General features: G+C 43.4%; 2 protein-coding genes across 2 annotated transcripts in view; both read right to left on the bottom strand.

The window, feature by feature from the left end:
• LOC306773877 (arf-GAP with GTPase, ANK repeat and PH domain-containing protein 1-like) overlaps nucleotides 1-3,430 on the bottom strand; it is a gene marked incomplete at its 3' end in the record, with an annotated part of 87,316 nt that extends 83,886 nt beyond the window's left edge. The window contains exon 1 of the mRNA XM_079263821.1: nucleotides 2,549-3,430. Coding sequence (XP_079119947.1) covers nucleotides 2,549-2,711 — 163 coding nt within the window. The 5' untranslated portion in view covers nucleotides 2,712-3,430. The remainder of the gene's footprint in view (nucleotides 1-2,548) is intronic.
• A 1,057-nt stretch (nucleotides 3,431-4,487) lies between these two features.
• Nucleotides 4,488-16,666, bottom strand: part of LOC306773726 (fas apoptotic inhibitory molecule 1-like) — a gene marked incomplete at both ends in the record, with an annotated part of 44,823 nt that continues 32,644 nt past the window's right edge. The window contains one exon of the mRNA XM_079263624.1: nucleotides 4,488-4,637. Within this exon, the coding sequence (XP_079119750.1) occupies nucleotides 4,488-4,637 (150 nt within the window). The remainder of the gene's footprint in view (nucleotides 4,638-16,666) is intronic.

Below are 16,666 nucleotides of genomic sequence, written 5' to 3'. Positions count from 1 at the left end.
ACCCTAATGCAGCTACTATAGCTGTGGTTCTGGTAGAACCTCATACAGCTACTATAGTTCTGGTTCTGGGAGAACCTCATACAGCTACTATAGTTCTGGTTCTGGTAGAACCTCATACAGCTACTATAGTTCTGGTTCTGGTTCTGGCAGACCCTAATGAAGCTACTATAGCTGTGGTTCTGGTAGAACCTCATACAGCTACTATAGTTCTGGTTCTGGGAGAACCTCATACAGCTACTATAGTTCTGGTTCTGGTTCTGGCAGACCCTAATGCAGCTACTATAGCTGTGGTTCTGGTAGAACCTCATACAGCTACTATAGTTCTGGTTCTGGTAGAACCTCATACAGCTACTATAGTTCTGGTTCTGGTTCTGGCAGACCCTAATGCAGCTACTATATCTGTGGTTCTGGTTCTGGTAGAACCTCATACAGCTACTCTCGTTCTGGTTCTGGGAGAACTTCATATATCTACTGTAGTTCTGGTTCTGCTAGAACCTCATACAGCTACTATAATATAGTTCTAGTTCTGGCAGAACCACATTCAGCTACTGTAGTTCTGGTTCTGGTAGAACCTCATAAAGCTACTATAGTTCTGGTTCTGGTTCTGGCAGACCCTAATGCAGCTACTATAGCTGTGGTTCTGGTAGAACCTCATACAGCTACTATAGTTCTGGTTCTGGGAGAACCTCATACAGCTACTATAGTTCTGGTTCTGGTAGAACCTCATACAGCTACTATAGTTCTGGTTCTGGTAGAACCTCATACAGCTACTATAGTTCTGGTTCTGGTTCTGGCAGACCCTAATGAAGCTACTATAGCTGTGGTTCTGGTAGAACCTCATACAGCTACTATAGTTCTGGTTCTGGGAGAACCTCATACAGCTACTATAGTTCTGGTTCTGGTTCTGGCAGACCCTAATGCAGCTACTATAGCTGTGGTTCTGGTAGAACCTCATACAGCTACTATAGTTCTGGTTCTGGTAGAACCTCATACAGCTACTATAGTTCTGGTTCTGGTTCTGGCAGACCCTAATGCAGCTACTATAGCTGTGGTTCTGGTAGAACCTCATACAGCTACTATAGTTCTGGTTCTGGTTCTGGCAGACCCTAATGCAGCTACTATAGCTGTGGTTCTGGTAGAACCTCATACAGCTACTATAGTTCTGGTTCTGGTTCTGGCAGACCCTAATGCAGCTACTATAGCTGTGGTTCTGGTAGAACCTCATACAGCTACTATAGTTCTGGTTCTGGTAGAACCTCATACAGCTACTATAGTTCTGGTTCTGGTAGAACCTCATACAGCTACTATAGTTCTGGTTGTGGTAGAACCTCATACAGCTACTATAGTTCTGGTTCTGGTAGAACCTCATACAGCTACTATAGCTGTGGTTCTGGTAGAACCTCATACAGCTACTATAGTTCTGGTTCTGGTAGAACCTCATACAGCTACTATAGCTGTGGTTCTGGTAGAACCTCATACAGCTACTATAGTTCTGGTTCTGGTAGAACCTCATACAGCTACTATAGTTCTGGTTCTGGTAGAACCTCATACAGCTACTATAGCTGTGGTTCTGGTAGAACCTCATACAGCTACTATAGTTCTGGTTCTGGTTCTGGCAGACCCTAATGCAGCTACTATAGCTGTGGTTCTGGTAGAACCTCATACAGCTACTATAGTTCTGGTTCTGGTAGAACCTCATACAGCTACTATAGTTCTGGTTCTGGCAGACCCTAATGCAGCTACTATAGCTGTGGTTCTGGTAGAACCTCATACAGCTACTATAGTTCTGGTTCTGGCAGACCCTAATGCAGCTACTATAGCTGTGGTTCTGGTAGAACCTCATACAGCTACTATAGTTCTGGTTCTGGTTCTGGCAGACCCTAATGCAGCTACTATAGCTGTGGTTCTGGCAGACCCTAATGCAGCTACTATAGCTGTGGTTCTGGCAGACCCTAATGCAGCTACTATAGCTGTGGTTCTGGTAGAACCTCATACAGCTACTATAGCTGTGGTTCTGGTAGAACCTCATACAGCTACTATAGCTGTGGTTCTGGTAGAACCTCATACAGCTACTATAGTTCTGGTTCTGGCAGAACCTCATACAGCTACTATAGTTCTGGTTCTGGTAGAACCTCATACAGCTACTATAGTTCTGGTTCTGGCAGACCCTAATGCAGCTACTATAGCTGTGGTTTTGGCAGACCCTAATGCAGCTACTATAGCTGTGGTTCTGGCAGACCCTAATGCAGCTACTATAGCTGTGGTTCTGGCAGACCCTAATGCAGCTACTATAGCTGTGGTTCTGGCAGACCCTAATGCAGCTACTATAGCTGTGGTTCTGGTAGAACCTCATACAGCTACTATAGTTCTGGTTCTGGTAGAACCTCATACAGCTACTATAGTTCTGGTTGTGGTAGAACCTCGTACAGCTGCTATTTTACACCTGGTTCCTGCTGTAAATAAAACCCTGGTAACCATGCAGAGACCCCGGCTCTGCATGGAGACCTCCCCACCTGCCCTCAGACCACGTCGGGCCTGGAAAACCCACCTTCGATGGCGATGACGTGCTCCCGGATCTGGTTCTGCAGCAGCGGCTCCTCCACACGCTCCAGCAGCTCGTAGATGGAGTAGATGTTCGGGTGGACGGACTCGAACCTCTGGATCTCGGCTCGGATGGCGGCCGAGTTGGCGAGGTGTTGCTGATAGTTCATCCCGGCAGCGGAGCGCTGATCCCCGGGGACAGATGAGAAAGACCCAGCGATTCTAATCCGAACCTGAAAGTTTATAATCCGGCGGCGACAGCTGGAAGATGCTCTACATCCCTGGAGGGTCTGACCCGAGCGATGCTTCCAGCGGCGGCGGTCAGGCGGCTGCTATAGCCCGGGGAAAGCAGCTGTTACCCGGCGCGTCCCGCTTCCCAGCCCCGCTGCTGCGACAGATGTGCGGCAGGCGGAGCAGCGTTCCCCCATGTCCCTACGGCCCAGCCGGGATGAAACACTCCTCCTGGGAGGGTCAGGCAGCCATCGCTGGCCGGACCGGGAGGACGAGAAGCGGCCTGGTGGCTAAAGCTAACTAGCTCCACAAGACGGACTGGAAGAGGGAAAACTCGCCGTTTTCCAGGCGACAAGGTCCGCCTCAGTCTGAGACAGAGACGGGGGCTAAAGCCATGGAGAAGGTGGTGGGGCTGTCTCTGTCAGCGGGGTGAAGGAGCAGCTAGATCCGCTTGGGAAACACTTCGTGGCGGGCAGAGAGGATGCCTTTTCCCCTCCTTTTTCCTCCGCGCCGTGTGTTGTCTCCTCTCCGGGAGCAGCTGTGCGAAAAGCGCCTCCTGTCCGGCTTCTCGTCCCGGCGGTGGGGGCAACAGGTCCCTACCTGCGGTCCGGCTGCTGGGACGGCGGTCTTTTACATGAAAACAAACGGAGCCCAAAGAGACAGTTCCCCCGCGGACAGGTCCGTTCCGAGCAGGTTAGAGCCACTGGATCCCAGCCTGGAACGTCATTCCCTTCAATGTGTTTCCTCCGGAGGATAAAGTCACACGCGACGAGCCAAAACTTCCGGTTACCGATTTCAAAATAAAACCCATATATCTTCGCGTACCATACATAGACTGTATATGGTAACATGTATGGTTTATAAGTTGGTCAAATTTTGTATTTAATGTTTTCATAAACCTTCTTTTTGTGTAATATGAAAAAAACATGTTTAAATGAGCAAATCCAAGGATTTATTCTGAAGCATCTTCTTTAAGGTAAGGTCACAGCTGTCCAACCTATGACTTTTTACATCTGGTGTAACTAGTCAGTACATAGAGACTGAGGGAAGAAAGAACAAAATCAGAAAGAAAAATTATTTTCTTTTTCAGAAAATTAATTAAATCAATTGTTGGTTATGTTAACCATCTGTTGTCACAATGGTTCCATTTATTTCATTCCGAATTGAGGGGAAACTATTGAAAGCTTTTATTTTGGAAGGTCAACGTGTCGTCTTCCTGTTTTTCTCCATGATGTTGCTGCGTGCTTTACCGCTTTGCGCAGTCTCTTTCTGGAAGTTCGTTACTGCGTTGCTGCAGCGCAGAAATCCACCTTTCCTGAGATTTCTGTACAAACTCTGCATGAACTGTAAGAAAATGTCTTTTCCCTTTTAAGTGGAGCCATGTCTGTAAGGAAAGTAGATGGGATGTGGGATGCACTGCACAGCTGAGGGCAAGAAAATAAACAGGCTTTCCATCTGATATGTTACCAAAAAGCAAAGTTACAGCAAAGACATGATCCACCAAATACCCATGTTTTCTGTTAGGCTTATGTTTACATCACTTCATGATAAAACCACAAACTGAAACATAAAACACTATGGATGCTGCACGTTTGTTGAAGTTTGCAACTGAAACCACAAAGAAGTCCAAAATGTCCTTCTGCCTCTGAATGCAGCATGAAATACCAGGTCCTGAGAGTCTCTGACAGGTGAGAACTGCTCAGTTCAGTCCAGCTCTACTGTGAAGAAGCTGCAATTTTCTCTCCATCCAGCAGTAAGTAGTGCACAATGCCACTCTTCTTCTTCCCACTGCTGGTCGCCTTGATGCAGCAGTCATGTTCTCCCACCATGAAGTGTGTCTCTGTGCCGTCGTCCACAAACTCACCCTGAGGACAGCCAACAGAGGGGGGATGAGGAGGATAAAGATGTCTTCCCAGTTATCCCCTGACTGGAAACTTTCCAGTTAAAGTCTTCCAGAAAGTTTAGGCTGTCCTTCCACCAGTTCCACCCAGTAACTGGGTTTGTTTTAGCTACCAGTGGAAATACTGGTCTGGAGAGTTTTAGTTTTCTTTATACAAACACAAGTGTGATATTTTAAAATGTTTATCATTTTACGCTGAGGAACATCTTTTCTGTTCCCAGTTTAACCAGTTAGTTCTGATTTGTACCAGTTACATTTCTGTCCTGTTCAGGAGCAAGAAAAAATATATATAAATAAGTTTATGAATAAATGAAAAAGTGAGTAAATAAAAATAAAAAGATGAGGACATGAATATATTTCTCTAAAAAGAAAAGAAGTCTATGAATAAACATGTCAGGAAGTAAATGAATCTATTGATACAAAGTAAAAAGGCCTTTAGACCAGTGAATAATGTGGCATCCTGAAGGATAAGTACATCTGGATGGATGGGGATACAAAGTCCGGCTGGGAGGCATGCTCTCGACCACACCTTCATGTCCTGCAGGTATTTGCTCACACTCATTCCATTCTAGATTGCGCCGTCTGATGGAAGCAAGTGGTAGTAGCTCTGACTTGCGATCAAAGTACAAACTCTTCTCACATAGATATCAGCTCAAATTAGGTATTTTTTCTCAGGATTTCATGCCGGTTCGGAGGGTGTGCTGCAAGGAGGATTTTTCTGCATATTTTTGCTCTTTCAAGGCTTGTTATGATGAGTCTCCATGGCAACGAATGACTTGTTTACAATCGGGATCAACTGATTAACCTCTCCTAAATCAGGATTATCAGCGAAACAACACATCAAATCCCGATGGAGTTGAAAAGAAAGAGAAGAGGATGCAGAGCGGGAGTGAGACAGAGGAGAAAGCGATGGAGATTTAAACCATTTCTCCCGACCGTCGTCATGGGCAATGTGAGATCGCTAGCTAACAAAACGGACGAGCTGGAGATGCTAACAAGGTCTCAGAAAGAATACAGAGAGTGCAGTATTATGTGCTTCACCGAGACATGGCTGCATGAACACATCCCTGACTGTAATGTGTCTGTACCGGGCTTTAAAACGGTCCGTGCAGACCGCAGTAGACAACACAGCGGAAAGCTAAAGGGTGGTGGAATTGCAGTGCTGGTTAACCAGCGTTGGTGTCATCCTGGACATGTTACTGTCAAGGAGAAGATATGCACAAGGGACATGGAACTGTTAGCTGTGAGCTTCCGTCCATATTATTTACCCAGAGAGTTTACCTGTGTTATTCTGGTAGCGGTTTATATAATACCTGGTACCGCACCAGACACAGCCTGTGATGTCATCAGCTCCGTCGTTGCTCGGCTACAAACACAGCATCCAAACTCATTCATGGTGATCTCCGGAGACTTCAACAACGTCTCCCTCTCTGCAACTCTACCAACATTCCAGCAGTTTGTCAGCTGCTCCACCAGAGAAAATAAGATGTTGGACTTATTTTATGCAAATATGAATAATGGATCCAGTTGTTCTGCCCTGCCTCCTTTAGGAAGATCTGACCATAATCTGGTTCTTCTCACCTCCACCTACAAGCCCATCGTTCAGCAGCAACCAGTCATCACAAAGACTATCAGAATCTGGTCTGCTGAAGCTGAAGATGCTCTTAGAGGAGGCTTTGAGGCTACAGACTGGAACGTCCTCTGTGAACCTCATGGAGACGACATCAACGCCATGACTGAGTGTGTGATAGATTACATAAACTTCTGCTCCTTCTTCACCACGACAGACCGCCGCAGAATCCGCATTACTGCAGACGCCGCACCAATCCGTCTGTCGATCTCACGCTCCATCCTTCCCTCACTCGTGAACAAGACCCCGAGATATTTAAACTCCTCCACTTGAGGCAGGACCTGACTCCCGACCCGGAGAGGACAATCCACCCTATTCCGGCTGAGGACCATGGTCTCAGATTTGGAGGTGCTGATTCTCATCCCAGCCGCTTCACACGGCCGCGAATCGCTCAAGTGAGAGCTGGAGATCACGACCAGATGAAGCCAACAGGACCACGTCATCTGCAAAAAGCAGGGACCCAATCCTGAAGCCACAAAGCCAGATCCCCTCAACACCTCGGCTGCACCTAGAAATTCTGTCCATATAAGTTATGAACAGAATCGGTGATAAAGGGCAGCCTTGGCGGAGTCCAACCCTCACCGGAAACGAATCCGACTTACTACCGGCAATGCGAACCAAGCTCTGACACCTGTCGTACAGGGACCGGACAGCCCGTACAAGGGGGTCCGGTACCCCATACTCCCAGAGTACCCCCCACAGGAGCTAACCGAGCTAACCCTGTCATCAAAAGGATACAGATACAAAGTCACGATAAACCAGAAAAACCTGCAGATACAAAGTCACGACAAGTCACGATAAACCAGAAAAACCTGCAGGTACAAAGTCACGATAAACCAGACAAACCTGCAGGGACAAAGTCACAATAAACCAGAAAAACCTGCAGATACAAAGTCACGACAAGTCACGATAAACCAGAAAAACCTGCAGGTACAAAGTCACGATAAACCAGAAAAACCTGCAGGTACAAAGTCACAATAAACCAGAAAAACCTGCAGGTACAAAGTCACAATAAACCAGAAAAATCTGCAGGTACAAAGTCACGACAAGTCACGATAAACCAGAAAAACCTGCAGGTACAAAGTCACGATAAACCAGAAAAACCTGCAGGTACAAAGTCACAATAAACCAGAAAAACCTGCAGGTACAAAGTCACAATAAACCAGAAAAATCTGCAGGTACAAAGTCACGACAAGCCACGATAAACCAGAAAAACCTGCAGGTACAAAGTCACGATAAACCAGAAAAACCTGCAGGTACAAAGTCACGATAAACCAGAAAAACCTGCAGGTACAAAGTCACAATAAACCAGAAAAACCTGCAGGTACAAACTCACGATAAACCAGAAAAACCTGCAGGTACAAAGTCACAATGAACCAGAAAAACCTGCAGGTACAAAGTCACGACAAGTCACGATAAACCAGAAAAACCTGCAGGTACAAAGTCACGACAAGTCACGATAAACCAGAAAAACCTGCAGATACAAAGTCACGATAAACCAGAAAAACCTGCAGGTACAAATTCACAATAAACCAGAAGAACCTGCAGGTACAAAGTCACGACAAGTCATGATAAACCAGAAAAACCTGCAGATACAAAGTCACGACAAGTCACGATAAACCAGACAAACCTGCAGATACAAAGTCACGACAAGTCACGATAAACCAGAAAAACCTGCAGGTACAAAGTCACAATAAACCAGAAAAACCTGCAGGTACAAAGTCACGACAAGTCACGATAAACCAGAAAAACCTGCAGGTACAAAGTCACGACAAGTCACGATAAACCAGAAAAACCTGCAGGTACAAAGTCACGACAAGTCACGATAAACCAGAAAAACCTTCAAATACAAAGTCACGATAAACCAGAAAAACCTGCAGGTACAAATTCACAATAAACCAGAAGAACCTGCAGGTACAAAGTCACGACAAGTCACGATAAACCAGAAAAACCTGCAGATACAAAGTCACGACAAGTCACGATAAACCAGAAAAACCTGCAGGTACAAAGTCACGATAAACCAAAAAAACCTGCAGGTACAAAGTCACGACAAGTCACGATAAACCAGAAAAACCTGCAGATACAAAGTCACGACAAGTCACGATAAACCAGAAAAACCTGCAGGTACAAAGTCACGATAAACCAGAAAAACCTGCAGGTACAAACTCACGACAAGTCATGATAAACCAGAAAAACCTGCAGATACAAAGTCACGACAAGTCACGATAAACCAGAAAAACCTGCAGGTACAAAGTCACGATAAACCAGAAGAACCTGCAGGTACAAAGTCACGACAAGTCACGATAAACCAGAAAAACCTGCAGATACAAAGTCACGACAAGTCACGATAAACCAGAAAAACCTGCAGGTACAAAGTCACGATAAACCAAAAAAACCTGCAGGTACAAAGTCACGACAAGTCACGATAAACCAGAAAAACCTGCAGATACAAAGTCACGACAAGTCACGATAAACCAGAAAAACCTGCAGGTACAAAGTCACGATAAACCAGAAAAACCTGCAGGTACAAACTCACGACAAGTCATGATAAACCAGAAAAACCTGCAGATACAAAGTCACGACAAGTCACGATAAACCAGAAAAACCTGCAGGTACAAAGTCACGATAAACCAGAAAAACCTGCAGGTACAAAGTCACGACAAGTCACGATAAACCAGAAAAACCTGCAGATACAAAGTCACGACAAGTCACGATAAACCAGAAAAACCTGCAGGTACAAAGTCACGACAAGTCACGATAAACCAGAAAAACCTGCAGGTACAAAGTCACAATAAACCAGAAGAACCTGCAGGTACAAAGTCACAACAAGTCATGATAAACCAGAAAAACCTGCAGATACAAAGTCACGACAAGTCACGATAAACCAGAAAAACCTGCAGATACAAAGTCACGACAAGTCACGATAAACCAGAAAAACCTGCAGGTACAAAGTCACAATAAACCAGAAAAACCTGCAGGTACAAAGTCACGACAAGTCACGATGAACCAGAAAAACCTGCAGATACAGTCACGACAAGTCACGATAAACCAGAAAAACCTGCAGGTACAAAGTCACGATAAACCAGAAAAACCTGCAGGTACAAAGTCACAATAAACCAGAAAAACCTGCAGGTACAAAGTCACGACAAGTCACGATAAACCAGAAAAACCTGCAGATACAAAGTCACGACAAATCACGATAAACCAGAAAAACCTGCAGGTACAAAGTCACGACAAGTCACGATAAACCAGAAAAACCTGCAGGTACAAAGTCACGATAAACCAGAAAAACCTGCAGGTACAAAGTCACGATAAACCAGAAAAACCTGCAGGTACAAAGTCATGACAAGTCACGATAAACCAGAAAAACCTGCAGTTACAAAGTCACGACAAGTCACAATAAACCAGAAAAACATGCAGATACAAAGTCACGACAAGTCACGATAAACCAGAAAAACCTGCAGATACAAAGTCACGACAAATCACGATAAACCAGAAAAACCTGCAGGTACAAAGTCACGACAAGTCACGATAAACCAGAAAAACCTGCAGGTACAAAGTCACGATAAACCAGAAAAACCTGCAGGTACAAAGTCACGATAAACCAGAAAAACCTGCAGGTACAAAGTCATGACAAGTCACGATAAACCAGAAAAACCTGCAGTTACAAAGTCACGACAAGTCACAATAAACCAGAAAAACATGCAGATACAAAGTCACGACAAGTCACGATAAACCAGAAAAACCTGCAGATACAAAGTCACGACAAATCCCGATAAACCAGAAAAACCTGCAGATACAAAGTCACGACAAGTCACAATAAACCAGAAAAACCCGCAGATAGAAAGTCACGATAAACCAGAAAAACCTGCAGGTACAAAGTCACGATAAACCAGAAAAACAAGAAAAACCTGCAGGTACAAAGACACAATAAACCAGAAAAACCTGCAGGTACAAAGTCACGACAAGTCACGATAAACCAGAAAAACCTGCAGATACAAAGTCACGACAAGTCATGATAAACCAGAAAAACCTGCAGATACAAAGTCACGACAAGTCACGATAAACCAGAAAAACCTGCAGGTACAAAGTCACGATAAACCAGAAAAACCTGCAGGTACAAAGTCACGACAAGTCACGATAAACCAGAAAAACCTGCAGATACAAAGTCACGACAAGTCACGATAAACCAGAAAAACCTGCAGGTACAAAGTCACGACAAGTCACGATAAACCAGAAAAACCTGCAGGTACAAAGTCACAATAAACCAGAAAAACCTGCAGGTACAAAGTCACGACAAGTCACGATAAACCAGAAAAACCTGCAGGTACAAAGTCACGATAAACCAGAAAAACCAGAAAAACCTGCAGGTACAAAGACACAATAAACCAGAAAAACCTGCAGGTACAAAGTCACGACAAGTCACGATAAACCAGAAAAACCTGCAGATACAAAGTCACGACAAGTCATGATAAACCAGAAAAACCTGCAGATACAAAGTCACGACAAGTCACGATAAACCAGAAAAACCTGCAGGTACAAAGTCACGATAAACCAGAAAAACCTGCAGGTACAAAGTCACGACAAGTCACGATAAACCAGAAAAACCTGCAGATACAAAGTCACAATAAACCAGAAAAACCTGCAGGTACAAAGTCACAATAAACCAGAAAAATCTGCAGGTACAAAGTCACGACAAGCCACGATAAACCAGAAAAACCTGCAGGTACAAAGTCACGATAAACCAGAAAAACCTGCAGGTACAAAGTCACGATAAACCAGAAAAACCTGCAGGTACAAAGTCACAATAAACCAGAAAAACCTGCAGGTACAAACTCACGATAAACCAGAAAAACCTGCAGGTACAAAGTCACAATGAACCAGAAAAACCTGCAGGTACAAAGTCACGACAAGTCACGATAAACCAGAAAAACCTGCAGGTACAAAGTCACGACAAGTCACGATAAACCAGAAAAACCTGCAGGTACAAAGTCACGACAAGTCACGATAAACCAGAAAAACCTGCAGATACAAAGTCACGATAAACCAGAAAAACCTGCAGGTACAAATTCACAATAAACCAGAAGAACCTGCAGGTACAAAGTCACGACAAGTCATGATAAACCAGAAAAACCTGCAGATACAAAGTCACGACAAGTCACGATAAACCAGACAAACCTGCAGATACAAAGTCACGACAAGTCACGATAAACCAGAAAAACCTGCAGGTACAAAGTCACAATAAACCAGAAAAACCTGCAGGTACAAAGTCACGACAAGTCACGATAAACCAGAAAAACCTGCAGGTACAAAGTCACGACAAGTCACGATAAACCAGAAAAACCTGCAGGTACAAAGTCACGACAAGTCACGATAAACCAGAAAAACCTTCAAATACAAAGTCACGATAAACCAGAAAAACCTGCAGGTACAAATTCACAATAAACCAGAAGAACCTGCAGGTACAAAGTCACGACAAGTCACGATAAACCAGAAAAACCTGCAGATACAAAGTCACGACAAGTCACGATAAACCAGAAAAACCTGCAGGTACAAAGTCACGATAAACCAAAAAAACCTGCAGGTACAAAGTCACGACAAGTCACGATAAACCAGAAAAACCTGCAGATACAAAGTCACGACAAGTCACGATAAACCAGAAAAACCTGCAGGTACAAAGTCACGATAAACCAGAAAAACCTGCAGGTACAAACTCACGACAAGTCATGATAAACCAGAAAAACCTGCAGATACAAAGTCACGACAAGTCACGATAAACCAGAAAAACCTGCAGGTACAAAGTCACGATAAACCAGAAGAACCTGCAGGTACAAAGTCACGACAAGTCACGATAAACCAGAAAAACCTGCAGATACAAAGTCACGACAAGTCACGATAAACCAGAAAAACCTGCAGGTACAAAGTCACGATAAACCAAAAAAACCTGCAGGTACAAAGTCACGACAAGTCACGATAAACCAGAAAAACCTGCAGATACAAAGTCACGACAAGTCACGATAAACCAGAAAAACCTGCAGGTACAAAGTCACGATAAACCAGAAAAACCTGCAGGTACAAACTCACGACAAGTCATGATAAACCAGAAAAACCTGCAGATACAAAGTCACGACAAGTCACGATAAACCAGAAAAACCTGCAGGTACAAAGTCACGATAAACCAGAAAAACCTGCAGGTACAAAGTCACGACAAGTCACGATAAACCAGAAAAACCTGCAGATACAAAGTCACGACAAGTCACGATAAACCAGAAAAACCTGCAGGTACAAAGTCACGACAAGTCACGATAAACCAGAAAAACCTGCAGGTACAAAGTCACAATAAACCAGAAGAACCTGCAGGTACAAAGTCACAACAAGTCATGATAAACCAGAAAAACCTGCAGATACAAAGTCACGACAAGTCACGATAAACCAGAAAAACCTGCAGATACAAAGTCACGACAAGTCACGATAAACCAGAAAAACCTGCAGGTACAAAGTCACAATAAACCAGAAAAACCTGCAGGTACAAAGTCACGACAAGTCACGATGAACCAGAAAAACCTGCAGATACAGTCACGACAAGTCACGATAAACCAGAAAAACCTGCAGGTACAAAGTCACGATAAACCAGAAAAACCTGCAGGTACAAAGTCACAATAAACCAGAAAAACCTGCAGGTACAAAGTCACGACAAGTCACGATAAACCAGAAAAACCTGCAGATACAAAGTCACGACAAATCACGATAAACCAGAAAAACCTGCAGGTACAAAGTCACGACAAGTCACGATAAACCAGAAAAACCTGCAGGTACAAAGTCACGATAAACCAGAAAAACCTGCAGGTACAAAGTCACGATAAACCAGAAAAACCTGCAGGTACAAAGTCATGACAAGTCACGATAAACCAGAAAAACCTGCAGTTACAAAGTCACGACAAGTCACAATAAACCAGAAAAACATGCAGATACAAAGTCACGACAAGTCACGATAAACCAGAAAAACCTGCAGATACAAAGTCACGACAAATCACGATAAACCAGAAAAACCTGCAGGTACAAAGTCACGACAAGTCACGATAAACCAGAAAAACCTGCAGGTACAAAGTCACGATAAACCAGAAAAACCTGCAGGTACAAAGTCACGATAAACCAGAAAAACCTGCAGGTACAAAGTCATGACAAGTCACGATAAACCAGAAAAACCTGCAGTTACAAAGTCACGACAAGTCACAATAAACCAGAAAAACATGCAGATACAAAGTCACGACAAGTCACGATAAACCAGAAAAACCTGCAGATACAAAGTCACGACAAATCCCGATAAACCAGAAAAACCTGCAGATACAAAGTCACGACAAGTCACAATAAACCAGAAAAACCTGCAGATAGAAAGTCACGATAAACCAGAAAAACCTGCAGGTACAAAGTCACGATAAACCAGAAAAACAAGAAAAACCTGCAGGTACAAAGACACAATAAACCAGAAAAACCTGCAGGTACAAAGTCACGACAAGTCACGATAAACCAGAAAAACCTGCAGATACAAAGTCACGACAAGTCATGATAAACCAGAAAAACCTGCAGATACAAAGTCACGACAAGTCACGATAAACCAGAAAAACCTGCAGGTACAAAGTCACGATAAACCAGAAAAACCTGCAGGTACAAAGTCACGACAAGTCACGATAAACCAGAAAAACCTGCAGATACAAAGTCACGACAAGTCACGATAAACCAGAAAAACCTGCAGGTACAAAGTCACGACAAGTCACGATAAACCAGAAAAACCTGCAGGTACAAAGTCACAATAAACCAGAAAAACCTGCAGGTACAAAGTCACGACAAGTCACGATAAACCAGAAAAACCTGCAGGTACAAAGTCACGATAAACCAGAAAAACCAGAAAAACCTGCAGGTACAAAGACACAATAAACCAGAAAAACCTGCAGGTACAAAGTCACGACAAGTCACGATAAACCAGAAAAACCTGCAGATACAAAGTCACGACAAGTCATGATAAACCAGAAAAACCTGCAGATACAAAGTCACGACAAGTCACGATAAACCAGAAAAACCTGCAGGTACAAAGTCACGATAAACCAGAAAAACCTGCAGGTACAAAGTCACGACAAGTCACGATAAACCAGAAAAACCTGCAGATACAAAGTCACGACAAGTCACGATAAACCAGAAAAACCTGCAGGTACAAAGTCACGACAAGTCACGATAAACCAGAAAAACCTGCAGGTACAAAGTCACAATAAACCAGAAAAACCTGCAGGTACAAAGTCACGACAAGTCACGATAAACCAGAAAAACCTGCAGATACAGTCACGACAAGTCACGATAAACCAGAAAAACCTGCAGGTACAAATTCACAATAAACCAGAAGAACCTGCAGGTACAAAGTCACGACAAGTCATGATAAACCAGAAAAACCTGCAGATACAAAGTCACGACAAGTCACGATAAACCAGAAAAACCTGCAGATACAAAGTCACGACAAGTCACGATAAACCAGAAAAACCTGCAGGTACAAAGTCACAATAAACCAGAAAAACCTGCAGGTACAAAGTCACGACAAGTCACGATAAACCAGAAAAACCTGCAGATACAGTCACGACAAGTCACGATAAACCAGAAAAACCTGCAGGTACAAAGTCACGATAAACCAGAAAAACCTGCAGGTACAAAGTCACAATAAACCAGAAAAACCTGCAGGTACAAAGTCACGACAAGTCACGATAAACCAGAAAAACCTGCAGATACAAAGTCACGACAAATCACGATAAACCAGAAAAACCTGCAGGTACAAAGTCACGACAAGTCACGATAAACCAGAAAAACCTGCAGGTACAAAGTCACGATAAACCAGAAAAACCTGCAGGTACAAAGTCACGATAAACCAGAAAAACCTGCAGGTACAAAGTCATGACAAGTCACGATAAACCAGAAAAACCTGCAGTTACAAAGTCACGACAAGTCACAATAAACCAGAAAAACATGCAGATACAAAGTCACGACAAGTCACGATAAACCAGAAAAACCTGCAGGTACAAAGTCACGATAAACCAGAAAAACCTGCAGGTACAAAGTCACGACAAGTCACGATAAACCAGAAAAACCTGCAGATACAAAGTCACGACAAGTCACGATAAACCAGAAAAACCTGCAGGTACAAAGTCACGACAAGTCACGATAAACCAGAAAAACCTGCAGGTACAAAGTCACAATAAACCAGAAGAACCTGCAGGTACAAAGTCACGACTAGTCATGATAAACCAGAAAAACCTGCAGATACAAAGTCACGACAAGTCACGATAAACCAGAAAAACCTGCAGATACAAAGTCACGACAAGTCACGATAAACCAGAAAAACCTGCAGGTACAAAGTCACAATAAACCAGAAAAACCTGCAGATACAGTCACGACAAGTCACGATAAACCAGAAAAACCTGCAGGTACAAAGTCACGATAAACCAGAAAAACCTGCAGGTACAAAGTCACAATAAACCAGAAAAACCTGCAGGTACAAAGTCACGACAAGTCACGATAAACCAGAAAAACCTGCAGATACAAAGTCACGACAAATCACGATAAACCAGAAAAACCTGCAGGTACAAAGTCACGACAAGTCACGATAAACCAGAAAAACCTGCAGGTACAAAGTCACGATAAACCAGAAAAACCTGCAGGTACAAAGTCACGATAAACCAGAAAAACCTGCAGGTACAAAGTCATGACAAGTCACGATAAACCAGAAAAACCTGCAGTTACAAAGTCACGACAAGTCACAATAAACCAGAAAAACATGCAGATACAAAGTCACGACAAGTCACGATAAACCAGAAAAACCTGCAGATACAAAGTCACGACAAATCACGATAAACCAGAAAAACCTGCAGGTACAAAGTCACGACAAGTCACGATAAACCAGAAAAACCTGCAGGTACAAAGTCACGATAAACCAGAAAAACCTGCAGGTACAAAGTCACGATAAACCAGAAAAACCTGCAGGTACAAAGTCATGACAAGTCACGATAAACCAGAAAAACCTGCAGTTACAAAGTCACGACAAGTCACAATAAACCAGAAAAACATGCAGATACAAAGTCACGACAAGTCACGATAAACCAGAAAAACCTGCAGATACAAAGTCACGACAAATCCCGATAAACCAGAAAAACCTGCAGATACAAAGTCACGACAAGTCACAATAAACCAGAAAAACCTGCAGATAGAAAGTCACGATAAACCAGAAAAACCTGCAGGTACAAAGTCACGATAAACCAGAAAAACCAGAAAAACCTGCAGGTACAAAGACACAATAAACCAGAAAATCCTGCAGGTACAAAGTCACG

This window comes from Telmatherina bonti, assembly GCF_933228915.1.
Source record: "Telmatherina bonti genome assembly, chromosome: 24".
NCBI classification, from domain to species: Eukaryota; Metazoa; Chordata; class Actinopteri; order Atheriniformes; family Telmatherinidae; genus Telmatherina; species Telmatherina bonti.
This window is presented reverse-complemented; position numbering and strand designations above follow the sequence as displayed.